The sequence below is a fragment of the Echeneis naucrates genome, chromosome 7, assembly GCF_900963305.1.
Source record: "Echeneis naucrates chromosome 7, fEcheNa1.1, whole genome shotgun sequence".
Lineage (NCBI taxonomy): Eukaryota > Metazoa > Chordata > Actinopteri > Carangiformes > Echeneidae > Echeneis > Echeneis naucrates.
Genome location: NC_042517.1, coordinates 3,257,859 through 3,283,340, shown reverse-complemented (window position 1 = coordinate 3,283,340; position 25,482 = coordinate 3,257,859). Strand labels below are relative to the sequence as shown.

The 25,482-nt window shown below is 43.7% G+C and overlaps 4 protein-coding genes across 5 annotated transcripts in view; 1 reads left to right on the top strand and 3 right to left on the bottom strand.

Moving 5' to 3' along the window:
• Positions 1-7,023, bottom strand: part of hspg2 (heparan sulfate proteoglycan 2) — an 82,564-nt gene extending 75,541 nt beyond the window's left edge. For both annotated transcript variants that reach the window (XM_029507177.1, XM_029507178.1), the window contains exon 1: positions 6,450-7,023. In XM_029507177.1, the coding sequence (XP_029363037.1) occupies positions 6,450-6,515 (66 nt within the window). In that variant the 5' untranslated portion in view covers positions 6,516-7,023. The remainder of the gene's footprint in view (positions 1-6,449) is intronic.
• A 5,926-nt stretch (positions 7,024-12,949) lies between these two features.
• agmat (agmatinase (putative)) lies at positions 12,950-16,212 on the bottom strand. The gene is made up of 7 exons (XM_029507009.1): positions 15,887-16,212; positions 15,216-15,418; positions 14,995-15,043; positions 14,325-14,520; positions 13,795-13,974; positions 13,470-13,554; positions 12,950-13,384 (listed from the first exon to the last, which is right to left on the bottom strand). Exons 1-7 carry the CDS (start codon positions 16,165-16,167, stop codon positions 13,311-13,313), a joined length of 1,068 nt encoding a protein of 355 aa, XP_029362869.1. The 5' UTR covers positions 16,168-16,212; the 3' UTR covers positions 12,950-13,310.
• Positions 16,213-17,794: 1,582 nt separating this feature from the next.
• On the top strand, positions 17,795-19,493 carry LOC115046068 (tubulin alpha-1B chain-like). The gene is made up of 3 exons (XM_029506183.1): positions 17,795-18,024; positions 18,128-18,276; positions 18,516-19,493. The coding sequence occupies exons 1-3, from the start codon at positions 17,904-17,906 to the stop codon at positions 19,491-19,493; spliced, it is 1,248 nt and encodes a 415-aa protein (XP_029362043.1). The 5' UTR covers positions 17,795-17,903.
• Positions 19,494-19,859: 366 nt separating this feature from the next.
• Positions 19,860-24,918, bottom strand: pink1 (PTEN induced kinase 1). The gene is made up of 8 exons (XM_029506522.1): positions 24,454-24,918; positions 23,508-23,783; positions 23,304-23,407; positions 23,030-23,212; positions 22,598-22,761; positions 22,369-22,496; positions 21,738-21,968; positions 19,860-21,245 (listed from the first exon to the last, which is right to left on the bottom strand). The coding sequence occupies exons 1-8, from the start codon at positions 24,808-24,810 to the stop codon at positions 20,961-20,963; spliced, it is 1,728 nt and encodes a 575-aa protein (XP_029362382.1). The 5' UTR covers positions 24,811-24,918; the 3' UTR covers positions 19,860-20,960.
• Positions 24,919-25,482: the final 564 nt, after the last annotated feature.

Genomic DNA, 25,482 nt, shown 5'->3' with positions numbered 1-25,482 from the left:
AATAGATTTAACCTTTTGGAAAAAAAATGGCTAAAAACAACAAATACACCAGGTTATGTCTTCAAGAATTTATAGAGCAGGACATCTGAGCTGTGCACAGGAAAGCCTGAATAAACTTTACTTCAGCGCAAGTGGGGTCCTCTCGTCCTGTAGATGGTTCCAAGTTTCATTTCCCCAACAGGATGGCGACTCAGCAAGGGACAAAAGTTTCAGACCGCCACAAACAAATAAACCCAACAAACAGCCACCTCTGAACCAAAAACCCCATTTGATCTTGCGTCGTCGCTGCCGAAGCAGAAGGCGGTCGGGCCTGGCGCGTGGAAACGAGTTCTCCTTCACAGCTGTGATGTAAATACTGGTTTACCGCTTGTTTGGGATTCAGACTGAGAGAGCAAGGCAGAGGAAAGGATGGAGGGGGGAAGACAACAGAAAATTCCTCCGAGAAGCACGAGCGCGTGAGTATATGTGCGCAGATGTGTGTATAACAGGAGAAAGACTTGTTATGTCTCTGGGGATGACAGCTGACACGATAACGCAGAGCAGACTGGTGCAGCTCTCCTCCCGTCTCTCTCCCGATGGCCTCAGCGAAGGGCACCGCGAAGGCCCTAGACCTGAGCCAGAAACCAGAAGTGATACGATAGAAATACAAAAACACTGGCCGACATTTCAGGGGTTCAGCTGTTGCTACACTTTGTGTCAGGACAGCATCACTGTGCGAGGTCAAAGGTCATCTAGAACTCGTACCTGCCTATCCTGTGAAAGCGTCCCATCCTTGGCGGATACATGTGAAACAATAAAGAGGAGAGTTGAGGGTTACTGCTCAAAAGGTTTGGATGATGATTTTTATTTAAAAAAAAAATGCACAGAAGAGATGTTAAATAGCATAAAACTCAATGTCTACATTTGTGATATCAAGTTAAAAGGTCAAAGCCTCAAGTCCAAAGTCAATGCTGTCAGACTGAAATAAAGAAGCTGCATTGCTCTTTGTTCTGCATCCTATAGAGACTCTTTGTGGGACAATTTATGATCAGAAGTATAATATATCCCTAAATTCCCAACTTTTTCTTTCAGTGTTACAAGAAATCATTGCACATCTCTTCTTAAATAGCTAAGTTTTCTATAATTATGTTACAAAATCAGAAAAACCCTGATGGAGTTGAGATTTTTGGTAAAAGTGTGTTTTGTTAGCTCTCACAGTCTTTAGATTTACTGTTGTTCAATGCTTTAAACACAAAAATCAATCAGCCCCCGTGTTCAAAACAAACAATTTGTGAAGTCATTTGCCAATTAGGCTCCTGGAGAGCAGCAGATTTGTAAAACTGCCTACAAACAGGCTCCTGAATTAAATAGGCGCAGAAAGGGGGAGGCGGGCCGGGAGGGGGGGCAGAATTTACTTATTGTTTTCCCTGTATTTAATTTTCACTGAGCCATTACAGCCTGAAGCCTGAAGAATTCCACTTTCCAACTCCCCTCTGTGAACATTACGGGTTTAACGGCAGCTTAGGTGAATTTGCATCTTCTTAAGGCTGCTATAAAGTCTCGCAAGGATGGCAGGCTCTCTGATTCACAGGTAGAGACTTGTACAGTAAAAGAAAGTGGAGGCATGGCGCTACTGGTCCGTCTTCAGGAAGTGAGAAATCATCAGTGCTGATAAGACACAAGGGTGGGATGTTCTTTTCTTTTTTTTTTTAATAAACACTTTACGGGTTGTTGGGGTCGAGTTTGGCTTTAAAACACAGATAGTATTCCTTTAGCATGCTTTAAAAAAAAAAAAAAAAAGCCCTTTCTGCTCACCATACAAAAAAACACCTTTAGTGGAAAAGGACTGCAACCCCCATTAGAGCAGCTGGATGCGCTGGGAGGGACCATATAAGACAATGCAGCAGCTCCCTTGAGGGGAAAGTAGAATACCCAAGTGACTTCAGATCAGCGGTGCGAGCAAAGACAATGGCAAATTCAGTAGGGCACAGGCAGCTATAGAGCACCTTCAAAGGCAGAAGTGCATTACAGTCAACTTCGCATTTCAATGAAACTCTAATCAGCACAAGCCCACCACAGCCTGGGAAAAGGTCCTGTAACACAATGTGAGAGGATGAGTCAGAGCCTGTACCAGTCCATCGCAGTCTTTTGTTCTCTTTATCAAGCCCAGTGACTGCTGTTGGACTTAAAGCTAATGATTTCCAGGAGGAGCAGCTTGACCGCTGCTTTTAAACTCCACCAATCTCAAAACCTGCTTGGCAGTTGAGTTAACCGAAACTGTAAATGTCAAGAGAGTCTGCTCCGTATTAACCAAACCAGAAAAAGCTGAAAAAGGTGATTTTATTGTTCATGGTGCAGACTGCTGTGTCCTCAGGAAATCCTGTGACCTCTCCGTGACCACGGGCGGGTTTATTGCACTTGTGGCTCCGTAACTGAGGAATGAAGAGAGATATATGTTTCGCCGAAACAGGAAGGACCAGAGGGGCCACGGGCGCATTAAAACTTAAACTTTCCTCCACGTCGAGCTTTGAAGATTTAATTACGGAAAGACTTGACTTGACAGAAGTGTCAAACTCATCTGAGGATGATACACGGCTGGAAGTGAGATAAAATGAGGGGTTTGAAACAAAAGCTACACACGGGAGCCGTTTTTATTTCAAGGGAAATGTAAATGGGTGAAGACGTGCGGATGGAAAGAGTGGGACTGTTGCTACAATAGGCGCTGCTCAGGAGAATGCCTTCTCATGTCAGCACATGCACGGCGTTGCTGCTGCACCAGCTGAGGCGCAGCTGCGTTTTGGAGTCGGCACTTCTGTCCGACCAGGATGCAACAGCGCAGTTCATTGTGAGAGCATGTTTGCGTGTGTTTGAAAGGTTTTTTTCCCCCTGACAAGGGAAAGAAAGGAAATTAACCAAATACATTTTGGTCAAAGCTTTGATGGATCCCCGCAATTGAGATTCCTAACTTTGCATCACGGCGCAAATCATATCGCACGATCTCTGCAGTGAAGGAAAATATGTTTCTTTGGGTGAAAGACATTCGGATTTGATTATGTTCCAGCATGAGTCAGATTATCTGCAAACAGCACATGGAAATACATGATTAAGATAACAGAAAGAAGGATTAAGTTCAGGTTCAGGGGTGACACAACACCGTGTGTCTTTAAAATAGACCAATGTTTTTGGCACGTTTTGGCTAATCCACTAGAAATGATTCATGCCTGACACTTTGCTGCTGCTGATTTCCAAAAGCGCAGTTGAAGTTAACAAGAAAAATAAATTATTCATGTGTTTTAATGAAGATGTACATCCAAATCAACAACAACAAAAAAAAAAAAGCCTGCACCACATTAGTGTAGTAAAGTTGTGTAACTTTCACAACAACAAACGTAGACATGTTTGTTGTTGTTGTCCCCCCCATCAAGGCCTCACAAAGAGGTAGCAAAGCATGAAGCATCACGGCGCTGTAATGTAAAACTACAGAAGTCAGTCACAGGAGGATGTCCTTCAGTGATGGGGGGGGTGGTGGGGGGGGCTGTTTCTGCATCAGCACCCAGTGTTGCAACAGTAAAGAGGATTGATAGTATAAAAAAACTGACGTGAAATTTATGAAACTGTAGCTAATCCTGGTTTGTGACTCTGTGTCATTAAGGTGAGGTTCACAGCCCCCCCCCCCCCCCCCCCCGACCTGCATACTGGACCAAGTCACACCTCACTGCAGAGTCAACAAATGCCAGTCTGCAAACCATATGTGCCAACGTGCTTGAGGAGGGGAGGGCAGCTACTTTGCTTGAGCATTCCCCCATCATCCCAGGATGCCCCCCCCACCCCCCCCCCCCCTCTGCCTCAGGGCTACAATTCAACAATGCAATGTTTACTGTACCCAGTCTTCAAGCAATTATGTGAATGGGCCTGGAGGGGGGTGGAGGGAGCAGACCTTCCCCCCTGTTCAAACTGTGGAGTGGAGCTGCTGCGCTTTGCACCTCCACTGAGTCTTGATCAACTCTGAAAGGAAATTAAACACCAGGTAGCCGTATCAGAGACAACAAAGCACCGCGGAGAGACCAACAGGTCCGCCGACTCCACACACCTCCCCACGCAATCTAAATAAATCATTGCATCAAACCGTCGCCGCAAAATATTTAGCCCTGGCAATGACAGGGCTCTCGCTCTGCGGAGTATATAATCGTAGGAATCCGGGTCGCCCTTCCCCCAACCCCTCGATCCAACCCCCCGATGAAGTCAAGGGGACACTTGTGACGGTCTAAACTGGGAGAGACCTCAATGCCAAAAACTGTCCACGGACGTGCTGGTGGTTAATCTGATGTCACACGCCAAAAATCAAAGTGGCCTCCGTCATTTTTAGATGATTTGGGAAGAGCAGAATCAAAGACCAGTGACCTTATCACTCGACTAACAGTCAAGTTATTTGGGAGTAGATGTTTATGAAGTCCCCCCCCCCCCCCCCACGATTGACCTGTTGCTGCCTGTGGTTCACAGCAGGGTACGGATAATCATTTGTGATGGAACCATTTGAGAGTTTTTATTGACTTTGATTATTTGCGCTGATGCGCATGACCCTGACATTCCAGCAGGGAGAAGGGAGCGCCCCGCACTAGCACCAGCGCGCGTGCTTAATTGAATCAAGAGGCAGTCGGCAGTCTGCTGCACTTCAAAGTCACAATGCAAGAAACAGATGCTTCTGGTTCCCCGTAATTCAATTACGTTGGTGTTGTTGGCCTGGTAGTCAGTCAGGGTTGTGGTGAAAGTGTACAGGCCGTCTCCTATTACCGTACAGTGTCAGAGCGACAACAGATGATATTAGCCCTCCAGGGATGGGATCGCTTCTGCAGATCGGTGACGCCGAAGATATACAACCCGCGTTGCAGGTAATGAAAGTTCTGTCTCAACTTTGTGCACTGACGCAAAGTGATAGATCACTTCATCGCAAGGGAAAGGAACAGCCATCACAACAACAACAACAACAACAAAAAAAAGGCCAGTCGCTGTTGGATGTTAAACACACCCTGAAGTCATGAAAATTTGAACTCTCAAGATGACAGAACATTGCTCATATGATATAAATCCGGCAGGTGAAAGGTTCATATTTTCGTTGGTCGTGTCGACGGCGCGCCATCATCATGCAGGAAGGCTTCACTTCAGATCAAATCAACACGGACCAGTAGCAGATATCCCGAGCGTGACAGCTGTGTTTATTGGAGGGTATAAAGGTGAGCAACCAGACAGGATTTCTAAAAGGTGGCGGCGAGGCGAGAGATGGGCTCCATTCTCAGCAGCAAAACCACGATCATCCTCTTTATGATTCACGCCACAGATTTAGCAAAGTGAAGACAACTTACTTCAGAAGCCATCATTAGTAATAACACTTATAGAAATAGCCACAAGTGGGTTTGTGTGCTGGCACTCACACACTGTACTGAGGAGGAAATCAATAGAATAGAAAGCTAATCTGAAGAAATGTCATTAAGTGATTAATGATTGTACTTATTCAGCCAACAAAGATGCCAAACAGCGTCTGCTTCCAGCTTCCAGCTTCTCAGATAGGAGGATTTCTCTCCGTAAGTCAAATATGTTGGGAGTTTTTCGGGCTCTTGTTTGGACAAGAAGCGCAGTTTAAAGACAGAATTTTTCTTGGTACATTTCATAGATGAAATGATTTAGATAGGAAATAACCTGAAAATGAATCCAAGCTTTTTTTAAAAAAAAAAAAAAAAAACTACAGTCAGTTACAGCCCTGCAGTGAAGAGCTCGAAAGGTTAAAAAACAGGATATAAGTTCATTCCCAAAATGGTGCACAGCCTCTGCTGATGCTGGATGGAGGAGAGTCGCTCTGAACAAGTGGATTCAAAAACAGCATACACCCCCTTTTTACCCCGACTTTTACTCTGAGGGACATTTTCCAGGACGGATTCTTCCAAAAAGGAAAATAAAGACAAGCTTTCCATGTACGGGCAACAGTGAATGCACTTTCTCATCCTTTGTGTGATCACAGTGCTGTTGGTAAAGTTGGCTCCGCAGACTGTGCAGGCGGAGAAGGTTTCAGGAGCTGAGGACTCCGAAGAGACTATGAATAGCTCGTTTCTATGGACAAACTTAGCCCAGCTTCACTCAACAGGAGCTCCAGGTTTGTCCTGTCACTTTTTAAAAGTAGCTTAATGGGACTGTGACTGAGAGTGTGTGTGTGTGTCTGTGTGCTCTATAGTCCACCTGCACACCAGCAGAACACACTATTTACAGGACATAAATAGTAACACAATCACAAGCCTGCTTTTTTCTTCTCCTGCCATTTCATAGAGCATAAAAAGGCAGTGATTTGTAACGTTGACCTGACCTCTGAGGTGTGTGTGTATGGAAGGGGGGGGGGGTGAAATGTTTTATGGGTCAGCAGCACTAACATGAATTCCTCAGCGGATTGAGAAAGAGAAATGAAAAAGTTGGAGCTCACTTACAGAGACCAGCTGGCAGGCGAGTACCAAGGAGAGGATAAGTCCACAGATCGGAGTCGGAGTGCCCATTTTCCCACCAACCCAGCACACGGCTGCAAAAATGCTGGGGGGAAAGGAAAAAAGGTGGTGTTGGTGTTGTTGGTGGTGGTGGTGGTGGTGGTGGAGGGGAGAGAGAGCCGAGGTCCTTCACTCCTCCTGGCCACCGGAGCGGCGAGCCGCCTGCGCCGCTTTCGGACTTTTCTTCCGTGCGGAGAAACGCGACTGCTCCTCTGCGCCCCGCACCCGGTGGGACTTCATCAACAGGTTAAAAAGAAAGAAATAACTAGATAAAAAAAAGAAGAAGAAGAAAAACGGATCCTCTCTGTTGTTGTTTTTTTTTTTTTTTGGTTATTTTGTGTTTGCTGTTGTGCGCTTAAATGTATAATTGTGTTTTTTGTTTTTTTTTTTTGCAAGAGGGGCGCAAAAATGATCGGCTGGTACCGGCAGATCCAGACTTCTTTCCTTCCACCGGTGCGCTCTGAAAAACTTGGGATCTCGGTTTGTGGGGCTGAATGTAATCTCGCAAAGTCACTGAGAAGTCGTGTGTGCAAAGAGAGAGAGAGAGAGAGAGAGAGAGAGAGCTGCAGAAAAAGTAAGAGGCGGAGTGGAATCCAGGGAGCGCACTGAAAAGCCGACCCGGCCGGTGTTTGTGCGCGGCGACGCCACCTGGTAGACTTCAGGTCTCCCTGCGGTGCCAAACAGTGAGGTTACTGCAGCAAAGGCAGCAAGAGTTCAAGGTGTTAAAACTTAAAGCAGCAAGATTAGCAGAAATCATCATAATAATAATAATAATAAAAAAAAAAGAACTCCTGTCATGCATTTAAAATCCCACTCGAATAAAGTACAAAAATAATTGCTGATTTACTTCAAGTCTTAAAAGTAAAAGTGTCCTCATTATTTGGCAGAGTGCCTGCTCTGCTCTGCTCTGGGGGGGGGGGGGGTTGTGTTAATAGGTGCATTTATGTGAAAGATGCACTTTAATCTGATTTTATATACTGTTGGGCAGTTTCCATCCATCAGTGTGTCTAATTTTCTAATTCATTAAGGCAATATTTTCATCTGCAAAGTAGAAATGGGAAGATTAAAGGTCATGAAATGTGTTAAATGAAGCAGTGTGTGTGTGGGGAGGGGGTAAAGCGTTGACCTTTAAAATGTGGTGAAGTGGAAGTAGAACATGTGAGGTTTCTTACAAAAGTAATGAAATAATGACACTTTTTTTTTTGACTGTTTCCAAATCTTACATCAGTGTGAGCTTTTACACATTAACCAGCAACTCTTATGCAACAGAATTAAAATCCAAAAAGGGTTTGATGCCTTTAACTACTTTATATTCGGTTTAATGCATCAGACCTTGAAAATCCGCGATGTTGTGTGAATTTCTAATCTGGAAAGGAAGTACGTAGCTCTCCCTGGGAGATAAACGCAAAGGCAGGGAACACATAATGTACCACAGAACTGAGATGGCCGACTTCGGGAAGTAAAAAAAAAAAACAAAACTGGGCCACTGTTTTAAACATTAAACTTACTTTTTGCTGTTTGGGTGACACAGTGATTTTATGAAGAAGAATAAAACAAAATAAAAAAAGTAGAATTGATGTGAATGGGTTTATGATTTCTTTTTGATTGGCCAATAAACCTGCTCCACACCTGAAGTGTGTTTTTTATGCCCTCTGGACACATTTCTTTTTTTACCCACAGATCTAAGAGCCTCCCCGGGACTATTCCTGTCACTCACCCTTTTACTTAGTAAATTAACGGCAATGAAATGTTCTTATATGAAACTTATGATCACCAAAAGACAGAGACTGTCCTTGATGTGATTAAAAATGGAGCCACTGTTGCAGATAGCATTAAAAATAGACTTCGCCGGCGAAAGACAGTATACTTGAGTATTAAGTGCCCTCTGCTGGAGCTGGAGGATGAAGTGCACCAAAGACTGAGACAGCTCCTCTGAGCAGTCGTTACAAAGGGCCATCTCAGGCATCAAGTAAAAATAGAGGTTAAATTAAGTGTCCCATGTTGCTTTTCCCATCAGAGGCACGGCCTAAATATAACAGAAGTGCATGGGAAGTTCTATCAGGGCAGAATCGAGTAGTTACGTGGAGGGCCGCATGTTTGTGTCCGTCCATGTAGCTGGTGTAAAGAGCAGAGCGTATCTCTGAGAGATGTGAGAGAACAGCTGTTGCCCATTAAAAGCTGAACCCTGAATAGAAATGGAGGAGCTGCTCACTAAAATAGGCTAAAAGGGAGATGAACAGAGAAGCCTTATCAAGCTGTTGGAATGCCGCGAATGTAACACCACATGGAGTTTACAGTCCAATTAGTTAGCAAGTTAAAAATAATAACAAAGTTTCCCTTTACATATGCTGTTAGACAAATAATAATGATCACATGAGACATTTTCCCCAAAATGGAAAATATCTGACAAAACCCGAGTATGAGAAATGTTTTCTCCTTTGTTAGAAAGTCCATCTCTCTGTGTATTCACACCGCACACTTCGGGTCACGCTTGTTTAAGTGAGACAAATGCAAACATTCTTCACTGAAGACACTGAAAATGTATTAAAGCAAAGGAAAAGAAACAGTTTGCACATACGTGGGCGGATAACGGAAAAGAAATAAAAAAAGAAGCTGGACAGATATTCCACAAGTCCTTTATTAGGACATATGTGGAGTCACAATGATCACGAGAGGATGGAGGGGGAAAAAAGCACCTCTTCTACTTCCTGTAGTCTTTTTTGAAAATTGAATTATGAGCATACGTGGTGCTGTCCAATCCTCTTCTGGCCTATTTCAGTGATGAGACTGGCTGAAGCAGGAACTTGCTGCTTCGCTAATTTCTGTGCTTTAACTGCATACTGGATTTAAGGAACTCCTCCCTGCATCCTGTCAGCAGAAATTTTCTGGGGGGAAAAAAACAAAAACAAAAACGTGTCTATAAAAAATAAAAATAAAAAATGAATCTGTTATCATTGGTTCGGAAACCAACCTTCAACAAACTGAATATGCGTTTCCAACATACAGAAAATGCTCTGTGACCCTCAAAACATCATCTGCTGGTGTTTAGAGTGAAGGATGTTATAGTTTAACTACTACTTGTATAGAATATTACGCCAAAAGACCTCAAATCTAAGTCTCATGTTCAATTTTCCCCTCTCTCACTTCCAGGGAGACTCAAGACGCAGCTGGGGAATTAAGATTTATGCAGATATGGAGAGGTGAATAAAGTGCCAGAGCAAATAACCAAATCCAGAAGTTAGCTTCAGGCTTATTTAAGGCTTTCATGTCACTGCTGAGAGAAAACTTTATCAGGCTGCGGCACAAAGTTTGGGATCACTCTTCAAGCTCATGTCAAATCTGCCTTTTTTTGTTGTTGTTGTTGTTGTTGTCCGGCTCACACCGTGGAATCTGTACATGTTATTAGATGAAGGCTGTGAGGTTCAGGGGCGACGATATCAAATGACGCCCTCTCAGATGGGCTGTTTTTGTGTATGACATTTGAGCAAAGTTCAGTGTGTGTGTGTGTGTGTGTGCCAAATGGAGATGGACTGTACAGCTGCAGAAAACAGCTGTGATAAAGAATCAAAGGGCAGTTGCTTCCACTCTCAGCGGGACACATGAATTTGAACTGGAAAAGAGGAACCCCCCCTCCTTTTTTTTTTATTTTCCTTTTCTTTACTTGATATGCGGATCACATCTTTCCCTGCATCAATTTCACCAATTTTTACATCATAGCTAAATATTTCCTTTTTCGAGATAGCCCCTATTATAAAAAAAGTTCATTTACAATCTGCTGAAACAGATTTTTTCAAAGTGCAAATGAGCACAACTGGAGCTGAAAGTTTCCCGGTGGACGTGAAAGGAACCGGGTTTCAGCTTGGCACTTTTTCTGGCAGACTTCATTACTGACCTGGAAATAAGCAAAGTCAAGAATTAGATGTGTCAATGAATACAATAACTAGAATCACTGCCTCAACCGAATCGCAGGAAACGTGGCCACAATCTCCCCTTCCTGAGTTACACTGTTGTATAATAACAGCCAGAAGTGTTTTTGCAGAAAATGATGATGTCATGGTGAAGTTAATGTTTGACCATTCGGATTATCATTTTACCCTGCTGGACATTTGTGTTAAACTCCTGTGATTTCACATTCACGGGTTCAATCGTGAGTCCGACTAAACGTTGGGGTCAAATTCGAATGAAATCCCTGAAGTGTATCACATTATTGTGTTCAGGAGAATGGGACGGACAACTGTTGGCAGCGCAGAGGCATGAAAGTGCTAAACATTGTCGACAAGCCAATGGAAGCCTTTTTTTTTTTTTTCTTCATGCATAAGGTCGAGAACATCTCAGCAACAGGAGCCAGACTCTCCAAGACACTGAGCCACATAGTCAAAACAAGCGTTAGGAAGACAAAGCCAGTCAAGACTATCTATAGCTCTGATCTGCAGCCATCATGAACAAAAACACACACACACACGTGCTGTCAAAACAAAAAACACACAACACACCAGGAGGAGATGAGCTGAGTACGTGTTGAATAGTGTCATCGCATTGACAGGCAGCGTGCACACTTTTCCTTTAGAGGTCCAAAACTAATTCACTGTTTCATTCAAAGATCTGTTCAGTCATCGATTATTGCCATTTCCTCCACGAGGCACCAGGAAAGAGACTGCGTCTCACCAACATATCTGATAAAATATTCAACTATGCAACAACTTTTGGAAATAACCTTTTATTGCTCTCATGATTGCAATAATTGTATGTAGCCCCCCAAAAAAAGTCTTACCTCAGACTCTTTAATCCTTGATTCAGTGTCGACACTTCCTCAGCAAAAAAGGAGCACTCTGAATCTTCATTCCCTGATAAAGGAAGAAAAGGAGATAAATCATAAATGTGGTTCAAACTAAACTTAAATTGGAATAGAGAAGTGGCACAAACAGTCGCTGTGTTTATGCTGTTGTGAAGTTCATAACTTAGAAAATGGTGGCTTCCTGAATATTCACATTGTGTGTTGACTTATGGGCTTGGTGTAATGTGCTGTGGAAAAAAAAAGCAGCAAAATGTGTTCAAGATCAAGAAAATAAGAAGAAACCACACTTGGCAAAATGTATACTGACAGTAAATCACACAAACAGTGCTTTTCTTGGTGGAATAATTGGGGCAGGAGTTGTTTTGTTCCTCTGATGGAAAACTAATTACTGAAAATATCTGAATAGCTTTATTATTTATTTATTATTTTAGGACATATGCAGGTTTGACGGATTTGTTCCTTGTTAAGAAAATATATGATTTATTGTTTATTTAGCAGAGAGGCAGGACTTTTATATGTGAACACTACTTTACAAATCATTTGGTTCAATCATGAACAAACATAGCTTGTCAAAGTGTGGCTGCCTGACTATTCTGGTATCCTTATAAAAAATAATGAAATAAAATTACTTTCCACTGCAGCTCGAACGAGGACATTTTAGTCTTCTAAAATCCACTAAAGCACGTTTGAAGTACAAAACTCAACGTGACGTTCAAACTGTTCCTAAATCTGCAGTTGTAAATCAAACCAATCTTTTGCAAAACCCATAAAATAAATGTGAATCAGAAATGAAAGTTTTTGCTTGTGTCGAAGAGAACCAGCTTCCATCTACAGCCCTTATCAGTGCGAGGTTGAGTGGGAGGGCCCCGGAGCCGGTCCCGGGTTTCTTTGGAGTGCAGGAGGAAGCCGGAGTATCAAGAGGAAACCCACACAGGCACATTTATTAAAAAAAAAAAAAAAGACTGAATAAAACATCAAAATGATTCCAGCGCTGAAGGAACAAAGAGAGCGGAGACACTGAGCAGAAAACTGCATATAAAAATCCTCCGTACTGAAGGTTTTCCCAGTGTGCTTGACATTTAAGCAACAAGTATGACCTTTGACCTCTACACATTTGTTTTGATGAGTCCTATCAATCGGTCATATCACCAACTGCAGATCCAGAAAGCACTCTCACCTCACCGCTGTATCAATGCTCCGACTCCAATTCAACCAGCGCTGGTATTTAATTAAATACACTCACCTTTTTCTACGTTGCTGCATTTCCTCTCTTTTAAAAACAATCTGACAAGCGTTGTGCGAAATGCAGCACAATAATGAGCTAAACTGAAGCAATACTTTGAATTTTTCCACCACAGCCACATCACAGTTGATGTTTTTTTTTTTTTTTTCTAAAGACTTTGTAGTTGCGGATTTCCTGTGATGTACATTTTTCCTTTAGAGAACGTGTCCTGTGGATCACTTGGGATAAGAAGTTGTGACAAGAGCAAGTTACGTCTGACAAAGTTATACTTCACTGTGTGTAAGAGCCTGGAGGTAAGTTTGTATGTATTCTATGATTATTCTAAACATGCAGTAATGAGCAAGAGAAGCTGCCAAGTTCAATTTTAAGTATTTAATCTTTTGATTGCAGTCAATCATGTGCAAGTTCTTACAACTGAGTATTTCTTTCTTTTTTTTTTTCTAAATCAAAGAAATGAACTCCTCAGAGGTGAAATGATGGAGGGAATTCACTCAGCTGAAGCAAACCGAGCACAAAAGATTAAAAACACTCAAGGCACCCGTGTGATCTTCCAGGTCAGCTCATCTGTGCTCCGTTACCTGTTTATTTTATTTTTTGTCTACAAACTGGAGCTGACCCGTTTTGTATTCTACCCCAATTGTTTTCCTCAAAATAGGATGACAATAAATTTAAAAAAAACAAAAACATTAACACACTTGTATTGAAGAGGATTTGAATCTTGAGACTGAGACCATGAACTCAATAGTGAGGTCCTTTAAGCATTTTCTGATCAGTAATATTTAATCTTTGGGAGGACGCACAACATTTCAAAGAGAAGATTTGCCGCAGTCAGTGCAGTGTTCCCTGGTGAGAAAAAGAAACGCGTTAAATGGGCGTTGTACAAATATGTATATTTATATTTTGATGAGAAATGAAACCTGTCATGTACCTGTGGTGTCATAGGGAGGAGACACTTCCACCAGATCACATCCGACAAGATTCAGACCACGACAGCCACGGATAATTTCAACTCCCTGATTTAGCAACAAGATGGTAAAAATGTGTTCATATTCATATTGTGAACTACAAACTTAAAAAAATTTTCCTGTATATCATTTTGCTCACTTCTGCTCGAAGTCCTTTGCTGATATTTTGCACAACGTGACAAGTGTGTCATCAGTGTGTGTCACCCCCTCACCCCCCCCCCCTTTTTTTTTTTTTATAAATCACAGAGGATCATTTTGAAGGATTTAAGTGTGTTGCATCGCGTTTACCTGGATGGGCGTAAGGCCCGCTATCTCCGGTGTGCCTGTTCCGGGGGCAAAGCCCGGGTCGAGGGCGTCGATGTCAAAACTGAGGTAAACTGCACCGCTGCCCATCTGGGCTCTGACCTCAGCCATCAGTGGCACGAGAGATTTGAACCAACACTCTTCCACTTGGACCACACGGAAACCCTGCAAAACAAATAAAATGATGTCTGACCACCAGCAATTACAGTGATCGTTTGACCAAATGCTGATTTTTTTTTAATTTTTATTTTATTTTTTTTAAATCAAGTACATCAAAAATGCCAAATAATAGCTGTTCTTGTCCTTGAATGTCGTAAAAGTCAGGGTTCCTCATGATTCTCATGTCTCGCTGTGAAGAGCAAAATTGGGATATTTGATGCACAAGAGTTCAGTGTCAGAGTGTGAGTTGAGCCGAGCGGTGCCATTGGTTTCTACTCCTCCTCCTCACGTTTATTTGTCAGACGTGCCAAACTTGTCAGATGCCTCCTACGTTACGTATCGTACAATAAAAGTACCTGAGCTCGGCTCCATTCATATGAATCTGGAGAGTAGCCGGAGCCTCGCAGGCCGATCTGGACCACTCTCTTACAGTCCAGCAGTCCTTCCTCCACGCAGCGCCTGAATGGAGTCCCGTGTCCGATCTTCTCCCCCAAGACCACGTCGCTGGTGTCAGCGTGTGCATCCACGTGGACCAGGCCCACCGGTCCGTGCCTGAGAAAAACATCGCACAAAAGACAAGAGTGAACACACAGTGTATGAATTTGTGTTTGGACGCGAGTTTCTAGTCTGGGCCGATGTTCAGGAATGAGTCCACCACCATTGTGCCGTGATTTAGTGTTTTAGAACTGAAATAATTCTAATATTTTCATGATCAATTAATTGTTTCAATTAAAAGAATATTCACAAAAATTTACATCCAGCTTCTTAAACGTGAACATTTTATTTATTTTTTAATAATTTTGCGTGAAATACATTTTGGTTTTGGTCTGTTTTGCAAAAAAAAAAAAAATAATAATAATATTTTTGACTTTTTAATAACTATTATTTTAAGTTCTGACTACATTCATTCAGAAATAATTTGTAGTGAAAATAGTATCAGTAGTTGGTGCTTATCTACATTTTTTCAGCCCTTCACTGTGGAAACAGGAGGGAAGCTTCTTCTAAACAGACGCACGATTTACTTACTTCTCAGCAACAGCTTGCAGGATCGGATAAGCGATTGTATGATCACCACCTGCAGACACCAAAACTTCCTTAACAGCCGACCTTTGGCCGAACATGCTGTTTGAGTGGCTAATAATTGCACAGACACAATAAAGTTATCTACTTTTTTTTTTTTTTTTTTTACTCTGGTGAAACTGGGCTATCTTGATGATGCATCTAAAAGCACACAGCCGTGCTCTCACCCATCGTCAGAGGGATACATCCAGTGGCCAGGATCTTCCTGTAGGCCTCTCTGATGCGCTTGCACGTGTCCTTTAGGTCGTACACGTTCACGTTGACGTCCCCAATGTCAGCCACCATCAGGGACTCGTAAGGCGCTGCCCTGGTGCCGCTGTTGTAGGCCCTCAGCAGGGCAGACTCCACTCTGATCTGACGAGGCCCGAACCTGCATGAAGATGTGCTTCATTTCATGCTTTTGAATAGTAATACATTAGTTTATATTTATACTCTCCAGCTGGAGCAAATGGCTGGATTTCAGGTTACACAAACAAACAAACAAAAAAAAAAAAAAAAAAAAAAAAAACACACAACAACAACAACACATGGTTAGTTTATAAAATGTTGTTGATAGCCTGTAAAATTAGCTTTAGCATGAAAACATTCTCGTAACAGATATCAGAACATTGAATAACACTGAAATGACACATTTTGGGTTATAAATCAATGCAGGAAAACTCCTCTCACCAGCTGGTTAATATTTAAGTGCTTGTGCTCACACATGATCAGGTGACCTTAAAGGAAAAGTGGAGAATATGACTCTGCAGCTCGTTTAGCTTTAAAAACTTGAAGTGAATGGCTAAATGCTGCTGAAGGTGACGTCGTGCTGCAAACGGTGGGCGGTGGGTGACAGCACCTGGCTCCGGGTCGGTTGGAGGTGCCGGTGTCTATCGGGACGCCGACAAACGCCGCGTCGAGCCCGTCCGCCGTCTCCTGGTGCGGCAGCTTGGCCATGGTGGGGATCCCCGACACCCGAGCCACGAACTCCGCGCTGGGGGGCACGTTGAAGCGCCTCCCCGAGCACTTCCTGGAGGAAGCGGCGCGCAAAAGCAGCTCGTCCCTGCAGAGAAACGGAGCCGTCCGACGGAGCCCTGCAGCCGAGAACGCTGCGTTCAGGCGCCTCCACAGCGGAATCATGTTGGCTGACTGCGGAGGAACTCAGCTGCTACTTTAAGCGCTTCCCTTTAAACTCGCGACTTCCGGTGTCGTATTCAGTCACGAGGCGGAACAACAATTGCGCTTGCGCATTTGCGCATTTATTTTAACTTATGTGACGATCTTGTTGGCTTTTGGGTTGTTGCTTTTACTCTTGTTTTTATTCCAAATTAAAACCGTGTGTGAATGTATATCTTATAGGGGGGGGGGGGGGGGGGGGGGCATTATTCCTAAAATATCCTAATAAATAAACAAATCAACCAGGACAGTGTTTTTTTTAGCTGAGTGTTTGTATTATAGCGTGCTGCCAAAAATAAACAAGTAAATAAATCAGATAGTGACTATTAAACTAAAGTTTTGGACGGCACCATTAAAAAAAATAATTAATGTGCCATCTTACAATTAAATGTCATAACATTGAGTCCAAATAATGAGAGAAGCTGATAGTTTTGTGTTTTGATAGGAAGTATTTGTAAATTGATTTGTCTGTGGGGATTTAACGTGCACATGTGTCACAATGGATCGGATTTCTTTTGTTTATTAGATTTTTCTGTTTTTGCACACTTCACCTGTTTTCCTGAGGAGGCAGAGCGCGCCGTGCGTCACCAGACCAGATTCAGCCGCCGCGCATCTCAGACGCAAGCGCTCCTCAAGTCTTGTCTCATTACATTGCATAATACCGACAAGCCATCATGGTAAGTGCGACATCACTCTCACACCTTTTCACACTGCTGCTTTTTCAAACGATCCGATCTGTGTTTAGGAGAATAAAATGAAAACAGGCAGTGGAGGGTGACATAGGTCGCTTCTTTGACGTGTCTCCAACCAAAGCTTTTTCTTATTTTGGTGTATTCTGTTCTATATTGTGTCCAATAGATCCGTTAATCGTGTTAAATTATTAGAAATAAGGTTGTTGTGTTTTTTTATTTTTATTTTTTTAACAATGTAGTTCAGTGCATTCCTGTGCTGCACCTAATCCTCTTCTCACACAACTCATCTAAATCAGCTTAGATACCAATGCCCGACCACTGGCCTCACACTAACCATTTTGTGACTTTGTCAACCTGATTTAATGGCCCTTTGTGTCGCTTTTGTGTGTATTCATATTCAATCAATTGCATGCACGTTGTTATTTCAGCGTGAATGGAGAAATCCCTCTGATTGTCTTGATGAGTTACACACAACTGAGACACCACAAATTGCTATTCACCACGGAGAAGACATAACAAAGTAGAAATTTAATTGCAAATAACCTCAGTGGGGGATCCCAATGTGTCTTTTTAAAGAGGCAGCACACTGCATCAGGTCTGACCTAGATAATCCTCTCTGCCTCCAGTAATCTCATGTGGAGTCTTTTGTCGCAGCCCAACATGCACTGACTCTACTGAAATAAAGGATAGACTGAAGTGAACATCATTTAGACTGGTTCTCAAATAGATGGCATAAATAGTAAATGTGTTTCATGCACGGTGGGTGAAGGAGCGGATGCAGTTTCTGGTGCCCGTTATGATGAACTGATATCTTGTTTTTGAAGAGCAAAAATGTTGTTGGGGAACTTCTGTTTTGTATGGACAGGGAAGCATCTTAATCCAAATCTTCTTTCTCTTCATCCACAGCGTGAGTGTATTTCTATCCATGTTGGTCAGGCTGGAGTCCAGATTGGCAACGCCTGCTGGGAGCTTTACTGCCTGGAACATGGGATTCAGCCGGATGGGCAGATGCCCAGCGACAAAGCCATCGGTGGAGGCGACGATTCCTTCAACACCTTCTTCAGTGAGACCGGAGCTGGCAAGCACGTCCCCAGGGCTGTTTTCGTCGACCTGGAGCCCACCGTGATCGGTAAACCCGAAGATAGAAACATCACGGCTGCCTTCGTGGTTTCATTTGGTCAAATGTCTCAAGTTGTGTGATTCATTTTTCTTTTCTCTCTCTCTCTTTTCAGATGAGGTACGCACCGGGACGTACCGTCAGCTGTTCCACCCTGAGCAGCTCATCACCGGAAAGGAGGATGCCGCCAACAACTACGCCCGCGGACACTACACCATCGGCAAAGAGATCATTGACCTGGTGCTGGACAGGATCCGCAAACTGGTGGGACATGTGGAACGAAGCTTTCCCAGCATGCCTTTGAACACTGTGTTTTGGTGTGTCTGGTAGATTACTGTCCCTTCTGAGGCACCCTGAGTTAAGTTATTCTCTCAGGTGTGCCAAACTTCGTTAAATGAGACCATCTCTGCTTCATGGTGGCATGAAGAAACCCAAGATTGTTAAAATATCGATCCAGATGATAAGTGTCTCACATGTTTGGCCCGTTTGTTCTCTGTCCCCAGGCTGACCAGTGCACCGGCCTTCAGGGCTTCCTGGTCTTCCACAGCTTCGGAGGTGGCACCGGCTCCGGTTTCACCTCCCTGCTGATGGAGCGTCTGTCTGTCGATTATGGCAAGAAGTCCAAGCTGGAGTTCTCCATCTACCCGGCTCCCCAGGTGTCCACGGCTGTGGTGGAGCCTTACAACTCCATCCTCACCACCCACACCACCCTGGAGCACTCTGACTGTGCCTTCATGGTGGACAACGAGGCCATCTACGACATCTGCCGCAGGAACCTCGACATCGAGCGTCCCACCTACACCAACCTGAACAGGCTGATCAGTCAGATCGTGTCCTCCATCACCGCTTCCCTTCGTTTCGATGGTGCCCTCAACGTTGATCTGACGGAGTTCCAGACCAACTTGGTGCCATATCCCCGCATCCACTTCCCCCTGGCCACCTACGCCCCCGTCATCTCAGCGGAGAAAGCGTACCACGAGCAGCTCTCAGTGGCCGAGATCACCAACGCCTGCTTCGAGCCGGCCAATCAGATGGTGAAATGCGACCCCCGCCACGGGAAATACATGGCCTGCTGCCTTCTGTACCGTGGCGACGTGGTGCCCAAAGATGTCAACGCCGCCATCGCCACCATCAAGACCAAGCGCTCCATCCAGTTCGTGGACTGGTGCCCCACCGGTTTCAAGGTCGGCATCAACTACCAGCCGCCCACCGTGGTCCCTGGTGGAGACCTGGCCAAGGTCCAGAGGGCCGTGTGCATGCTGAGCAACACCACCGCTATCGCAGAGGCCTGGGCTCGGCTGGACCACAAGTTTGACCTGATGTACGCTAAGCGTGCCTTCGTCCACTGGTATGTGGGCGAGGGCATGGAGGAGGGAGAGTTCTCCGAGGCCAGAGAGGACATGGCAGCTCTGGAGAAGGATTACGAGGAGGTCGGGGTCGACTCTATTGAGGGTGAGGGAGAGGAGGAGGGGGAGGAGTAAACAATTGACCAGTGTGTTCCTAAATATAAATCCAAACAGAAATGTTTGTCTTAATCTACCAGTTTATCCACATTCAGAGCAGAACAATAGTTTGGCTCTGTCTTAAATAAAGTTCCTTTCATTTGAAGCTGTTTCTGAGTCATTTATCGAACTCTTTAATTCTCGTGACAACTGAACTTCTCCAGCATCATCTTAAAATGTAAATCCGCATGTCTTTGCATCAGCAGGTCAAGGTTTATAAAGGTACATACTGCACCCACTGAGTTTGGCAATCTACTTTTAACTATCGTCAGAATTCTCCAGTATTCTCCAGATTCTCACTTGTTGCTAAGTCATATACAAGTAATACACAAGAGGAATGAGTTCTATCAGTTCAGACAGTCCTTTATTCTGAAACACGGCAGAAAAGTCTACCTATATCCAAAATATTTCTCTCATCGTTAGTATGAAAACAATGTACATACCCTCTTTGTTTCCTTATCTGACAATGTGGTTACGTGAAATTTAAAGATCTTCAAATTACAGACTCAAAGTCTAAAGGTTGTTTCATTCAATTCAAAAGAATATGATTTCATCTATTATAAGCTAGCAACAAACAACAGACCAGTAAGCCAAACCAATGGTTCTGACCAAGTGCAAACATGAGTATAAAGTGCACACCATGGAACCAAAAACCACAACAACAGAAAAAAATAATCACATTTCTCTGCACCATCTACTCTCGCCATCATCACAACTGTGATTAGTCAGTAGAAACACAACAGGGAGATTTCCAAATGTGTTACTTTGGGCAGAATAGGAGTAAAAGTGATTTTTTTGACAGATTCCCACTGGAAACCAGCTGCTTAATGGAACAACAAGCAGTTTATGTGCTGTGCTGGACCAGAAAAAGCGTAAAACTAAATTCCACCCTACACAGTAGAGTCTAATTAGTACAGTAAATCATCACTTTAATCTAAAATATCTCCATTTGGCGTGGACTTTTCCATGACTTCCACGCAGGCCAATTTTCATCAGACACACACGTAATGACTTGAGGCCTAACAAATATTTAAAAAGTGCATCAGGAGAAATTGTAAAGAAAACATGCCAAATTAAAGGCAGTAGCTGGTGAGTTTTTCCACTTCTTGTCTAACTTAACAGTTCAATATTCAGCACAGAACGACACACTGCAGCCACAAGGCATGTTGCCAATGCATTAGGGGAACTATTAGCACTCGGTTTAACTCCTGCTGATGGCGTAATGAAGCTGAGAGAAACGGAGTGAACTTATTTTGGGAAAGTTTAGCGTGGACCAGGAATATCAAAAGGTGAATGAAATCATTCGTAATAAATGCTGGAAGACACTGACACTAACAAATGAAGTATAACAGTGTAGGACATTGCTTTTGCTCCTCTACGTTGCAGCCAGTAGATGTAGAGGTTCAGACACAAAGTGTTTTAGATTTTACTGTGAATGTAGTGTATCTATGCAGACGTTATGCAGGCCTGATGCTGCTCTCGTCCGTACAGCAGGAAGCCCACAGCAGTGCGCAGGTCCTCCAGGTCTAAGTTAGCCAGGAAGCTCCTCTGTAGCTCGGCCTCCACCCCGTTCCCACTGGGTCCACCGCAGCCCTTCAGGAGAACCACAGCGGACTGGCACAGCAGCCAGTCGACCAGCTTCCTCATGCCTGCGCTGTCCTGATTGGCCAGAGCCTTCCGTCCCCAGAGGCTGAGATGAAGCATATTAGCCGCAACACGGGCACTGGGGCGCTGCAGAGTGAGAAAAACATCAGTGTTGTGGTACCAAAGACAACAGAACACAGGTATATACAAACACAAATTAGCTTTAGCATGAAACACAAATTCTGTGCACTTTAAAGCTGCACTTAATCCAAATTTGCTTCAATAACAATGTGGGGGAAAAAAAATAAGCAAACGCTTATGGCTGCAATATCCAGTTACAGCCAATAAAATATTACTCATGTTGAATAAATACGAATATGCTGGAGGTGCCAGTTGGCAACTGTTTGTCAGCATCTTCACCGCATCAACTTTATTGCAAAGTAACACTGCAGATCAGTTTTTTTGCTTTGCATGTTTGCACTTTATTTTTTGGTTCTGATTGTGACCAAACTGAGCTCATTTGGAAGCCAGAGAAAGGGACACTGCAAAGATGGAACATTTTATAACCAAGCTTTGTAAACTTGTAACCTGTAGACACTCAGTAGAATCCCATTGATCACTGATTAACCCCAGATCTACCTGGCTTGGGTTCCTCCTGAGGAGCAGTCGAATTACTGACTGCACATCTGCTGGAACGGCGGAGGGCAGAGCAGGAAGCTGGCTCTCCCGGTAACTTCGGCTCTCCAGTCCCACTGCTCGATAAAACGGATTACGCTGGCCGAATATCTCATAGGAGATGGCCCCCACAGCCCAGGCATCGGCTTTGCTGTAATCAATAACCACTCCGCTTCCTGGAAGTGCAGTGGCCACCTGTGGGCAAACACTTTATGGTGAATGGCTATAAATATATGGTTAGTTATGGTTAATTGTGAAAATTGTATGTGTCTCGCACAACTATTCACTGGACTCAAGGAGGGCATCTTAATCTACAGTCTTTTTACATTTTTCAACATGAGCTACCACCACATCCGGTTCCGGTTATGAGAGTACATATTTTCTGGTGACTATCAGTTATATCAAAGCCTTTTAAAGCTTTTTAAATTGTGATTATGTTAATCCTTTTTGGCATCTGTCTTATTTCAAAGTATATATGAGAGCTAAAATGCGTCGTTAATTGTTTTACATAGGAGAGACTGAAGGTGTCAGTAGTAGATGGCTAAGTAGCTGCTGGACATTTATGTAATTATAGCAAAGAGCCACTTCAGCCTACCTCAGGAGCCATAAGTGATGCATTCCCTCCTCGGTTGACCCAGATGCTGTTAAAAGGCAGCTGCAGACTGCAGTCGCTCTGAGCCAGGCAGCAGCCGAAGTCAGTGATCACCAAACGAGGACGATCATCTGCATGAGAGTAAATTCTATTTCAAATCTGTACAGGAACTTGATGCCTCTGCTCGAATTTCCGTTAGAGTCGGCCTGTTTACTGATGCCGTTTATTTCACCTGAGTCAAACTCCAGCAGCACGTTGTCCGATTTGAGATCTCTGTGAGCGATGCCCTGCCTGCACAGGTGGTCCACCCCTTCGAGGAGCTGCAGCACCATCAAAGAGCCCTGCCTGCGTCCCGGTGTGCTCACTTCCAGGTACTGTCTCAGCGTGCATGGATAGCTGAGGTGCAGAGAAATTACTTACATGCACCAGAAACTAGATTGAGTTCATACTACTTGCATTGTATCGTAACCAAAATCAATTTTATTTGTTGGAATTTCAAAAAGAAAAAAATCTTTACTGTGCCAAGAATTTGGCCATATTTATAGCCATGGGTGTCACCAAATCAGCTAGGACTGAAATCTTAATTATATTTTTAAGATGAAGATGTGATCATTTGCTTTAAAGGTATTCTCAGACCGTGAGGGTGGACTATGGCTGATCTTACTTCTTCATGACCAGGAAGAGAGTGCGATTGTTGCCCAGACCGGCAGGGTTAAGCCTGGCAGGCAGCACATCTGGATACTCCTCCTGGGCACCAGGTAGCAGTGGAACATCTGCTGTGAAAGCCTGGTGCACTCTGATCACATTGGGGTGTGCCGATACTCTCCTGGGCAGGACTCCAAATTCCCTGAATGTAGTGAGAGGTTTGATCTTAGCCATTTTTTACCATCTTTCCTCCAATGTATTCATTACTATTAAAGAGCAATGAAAATTCATACCCATCAAGACTAATGCGTTCTTTCTCCTGCTTTAAAGCCAGGGGGCCTGCAGGCACCAGCTCCTGTGACATGGATTTTAAAATGGCCTCGCTCGATGAGCTTGCCTGCAAATAAATGGACCAGTCAGTGATGATGTGTGCCCGTCATTTGTTTCCCCTGCTGAGAATTGACACCTAGAAATGAATCTGGGAACCAAATACGCACCCCAAAGTTCCACATCATCTTGATGGCAAGAGGGAAGTTTCTGAGCGAGCAGCATGTCAGAGATCGAGGCTTCTCTCCTTCCTCTTCGTCCTCTTTCAGCTGCACCAGAGAGCACTTCCTGACGTTTTCCGTCGGAGGGGCAAACTGAGCCGCAGCCTCGTACACAGCTGCATTGGAGCCTTTCCCAATCTGGTTCCCAATAATGTAATCCTCCAGTTTATATCCAGAGCTGATTGGCTTCAGAGGGCTTTGGAATCCTTTCTTCCTAAACACAGCCTACAGTTTGAGAGAAACATTTTTTTCAGATGAGAGAGTTTCCTGCATAACTTTGGGAGCTTTAATATGGATACACATATTAAAAAGTTGTAGATGGCATACAATTACGAACATTATAACAGAAAAATAAACATAATAAATATATTTAATACAGCTGCAAATATATCAGCTCAATCAATCAGTCGATCTAATCTGTCATCAATGCTTTATTTTTCTTCAGTCGGCTTAATCGTATCGAGTGGTATGAACTAATAGGTGTCATCTATTAGCAGTAAGAAGAACACAGAGGATTTATGTAGCCAGTGGAAAACTTTCATTATAGCGTGTCCACAATGTTCATCATATTATAAAGTATTTGATTTCCAAAAGTGAAAACAACACAAATCACTTAGATAGAAAAGGGGATAGGTTATAATAAAATATGTTGCATTAAAGGGAAAGAGACATATTAGGTATAATACCGATCATCCAGCAGAATGATATAATAACATAAACCTCATATCACTGCATTCATATTAATGGCTTCATTTTAACTAATTTCATCCGTGAATGCGTCATTTTACGAACTTATTTTGGTCTGAAATGTTAATTATGAAGTAACTACAGCTTACAGTACAAAGTGCAGAGCACAACAACAATAAATGAGTAAATAAGTACACAAACACAACACCTGGATCTCCTGGCATGTCGCAGCGCTCCGTCTGTCGTCCTCCAGCTGCTGCTCGATGAGCCCCACGCCGAGACCGAAGGCCAGAAACACGGCCCTGTTCCTGGGGGAGCCTCCGGTGAGACCCCTCCGGAAGCCGGCGGACTGGAGCTGGGCGGCCAGCCCCCGCAGGGAGGTGCGGTAGTAGCGGTACCGGGACGGCAGGAAAGCCCGAGGCTGAGCGCCGCGGACCGACGGGCCTACACGGAAACGCTCAGCTCGGAGCTTCGCTGCGACCCGGACGCCGGATTTGAGGAGACCCAGCTGGAAGACCGAGCGGCCCAGCTCCAGCCCCCGGCTGATGGCGTGTTTCACGGACATAACTTAACCCTCAGAGGGAGTTTCAGGTGAGTCTGGAAGCCGGTTCGGTCCCGACCGGACTCGGACTTCTCCGACAGCCAAGGTCGGAGATGTAAACAAAACAGCTGCTACTGGGCATGCGCGAGAATGACGTCACGACGCACTTATAGTCCCATCTGTTTGAGATTTCAAGTTTGTTCGTAAAATTTAAATCTTATTTAAACATAATAGCATGGATAACATTCAGTTAAAGACGGAATGATAAAAAAAAAATATATATATATATAGGACCAGGCCTCCCTAGATTCACGTCTGGGTCTGATTTTTTTTAACTGCACAATTATTTTAGGTGCATCTTCAATGTGAATCTCACCAGATTTACAAAAAGCTCTTTTGGCAGGTTTAGTTCAACCAAACAAACTTAGTTTTTTCTCCCAATGCTCCCCTGAAGTGCCCTTCACTTTAAAGTGCACAAACACACATCCAGAGCACTGGAAACCATCATCAGTGCAAAACAAAAACTCTCAACAAAGTCTGTGATGTTATCATGAGAATCACACCTGGCAGTAAATATTTGAGGATGAACTTAAAATTTAGTCTGAAAATAACATGTTATTCGGTCTGAGCTTTAACAGCAGCTGAGTTTGGGTGTCTTATTACTGTATGGGCAAGAACATGGAGAGAAGTTGGGGT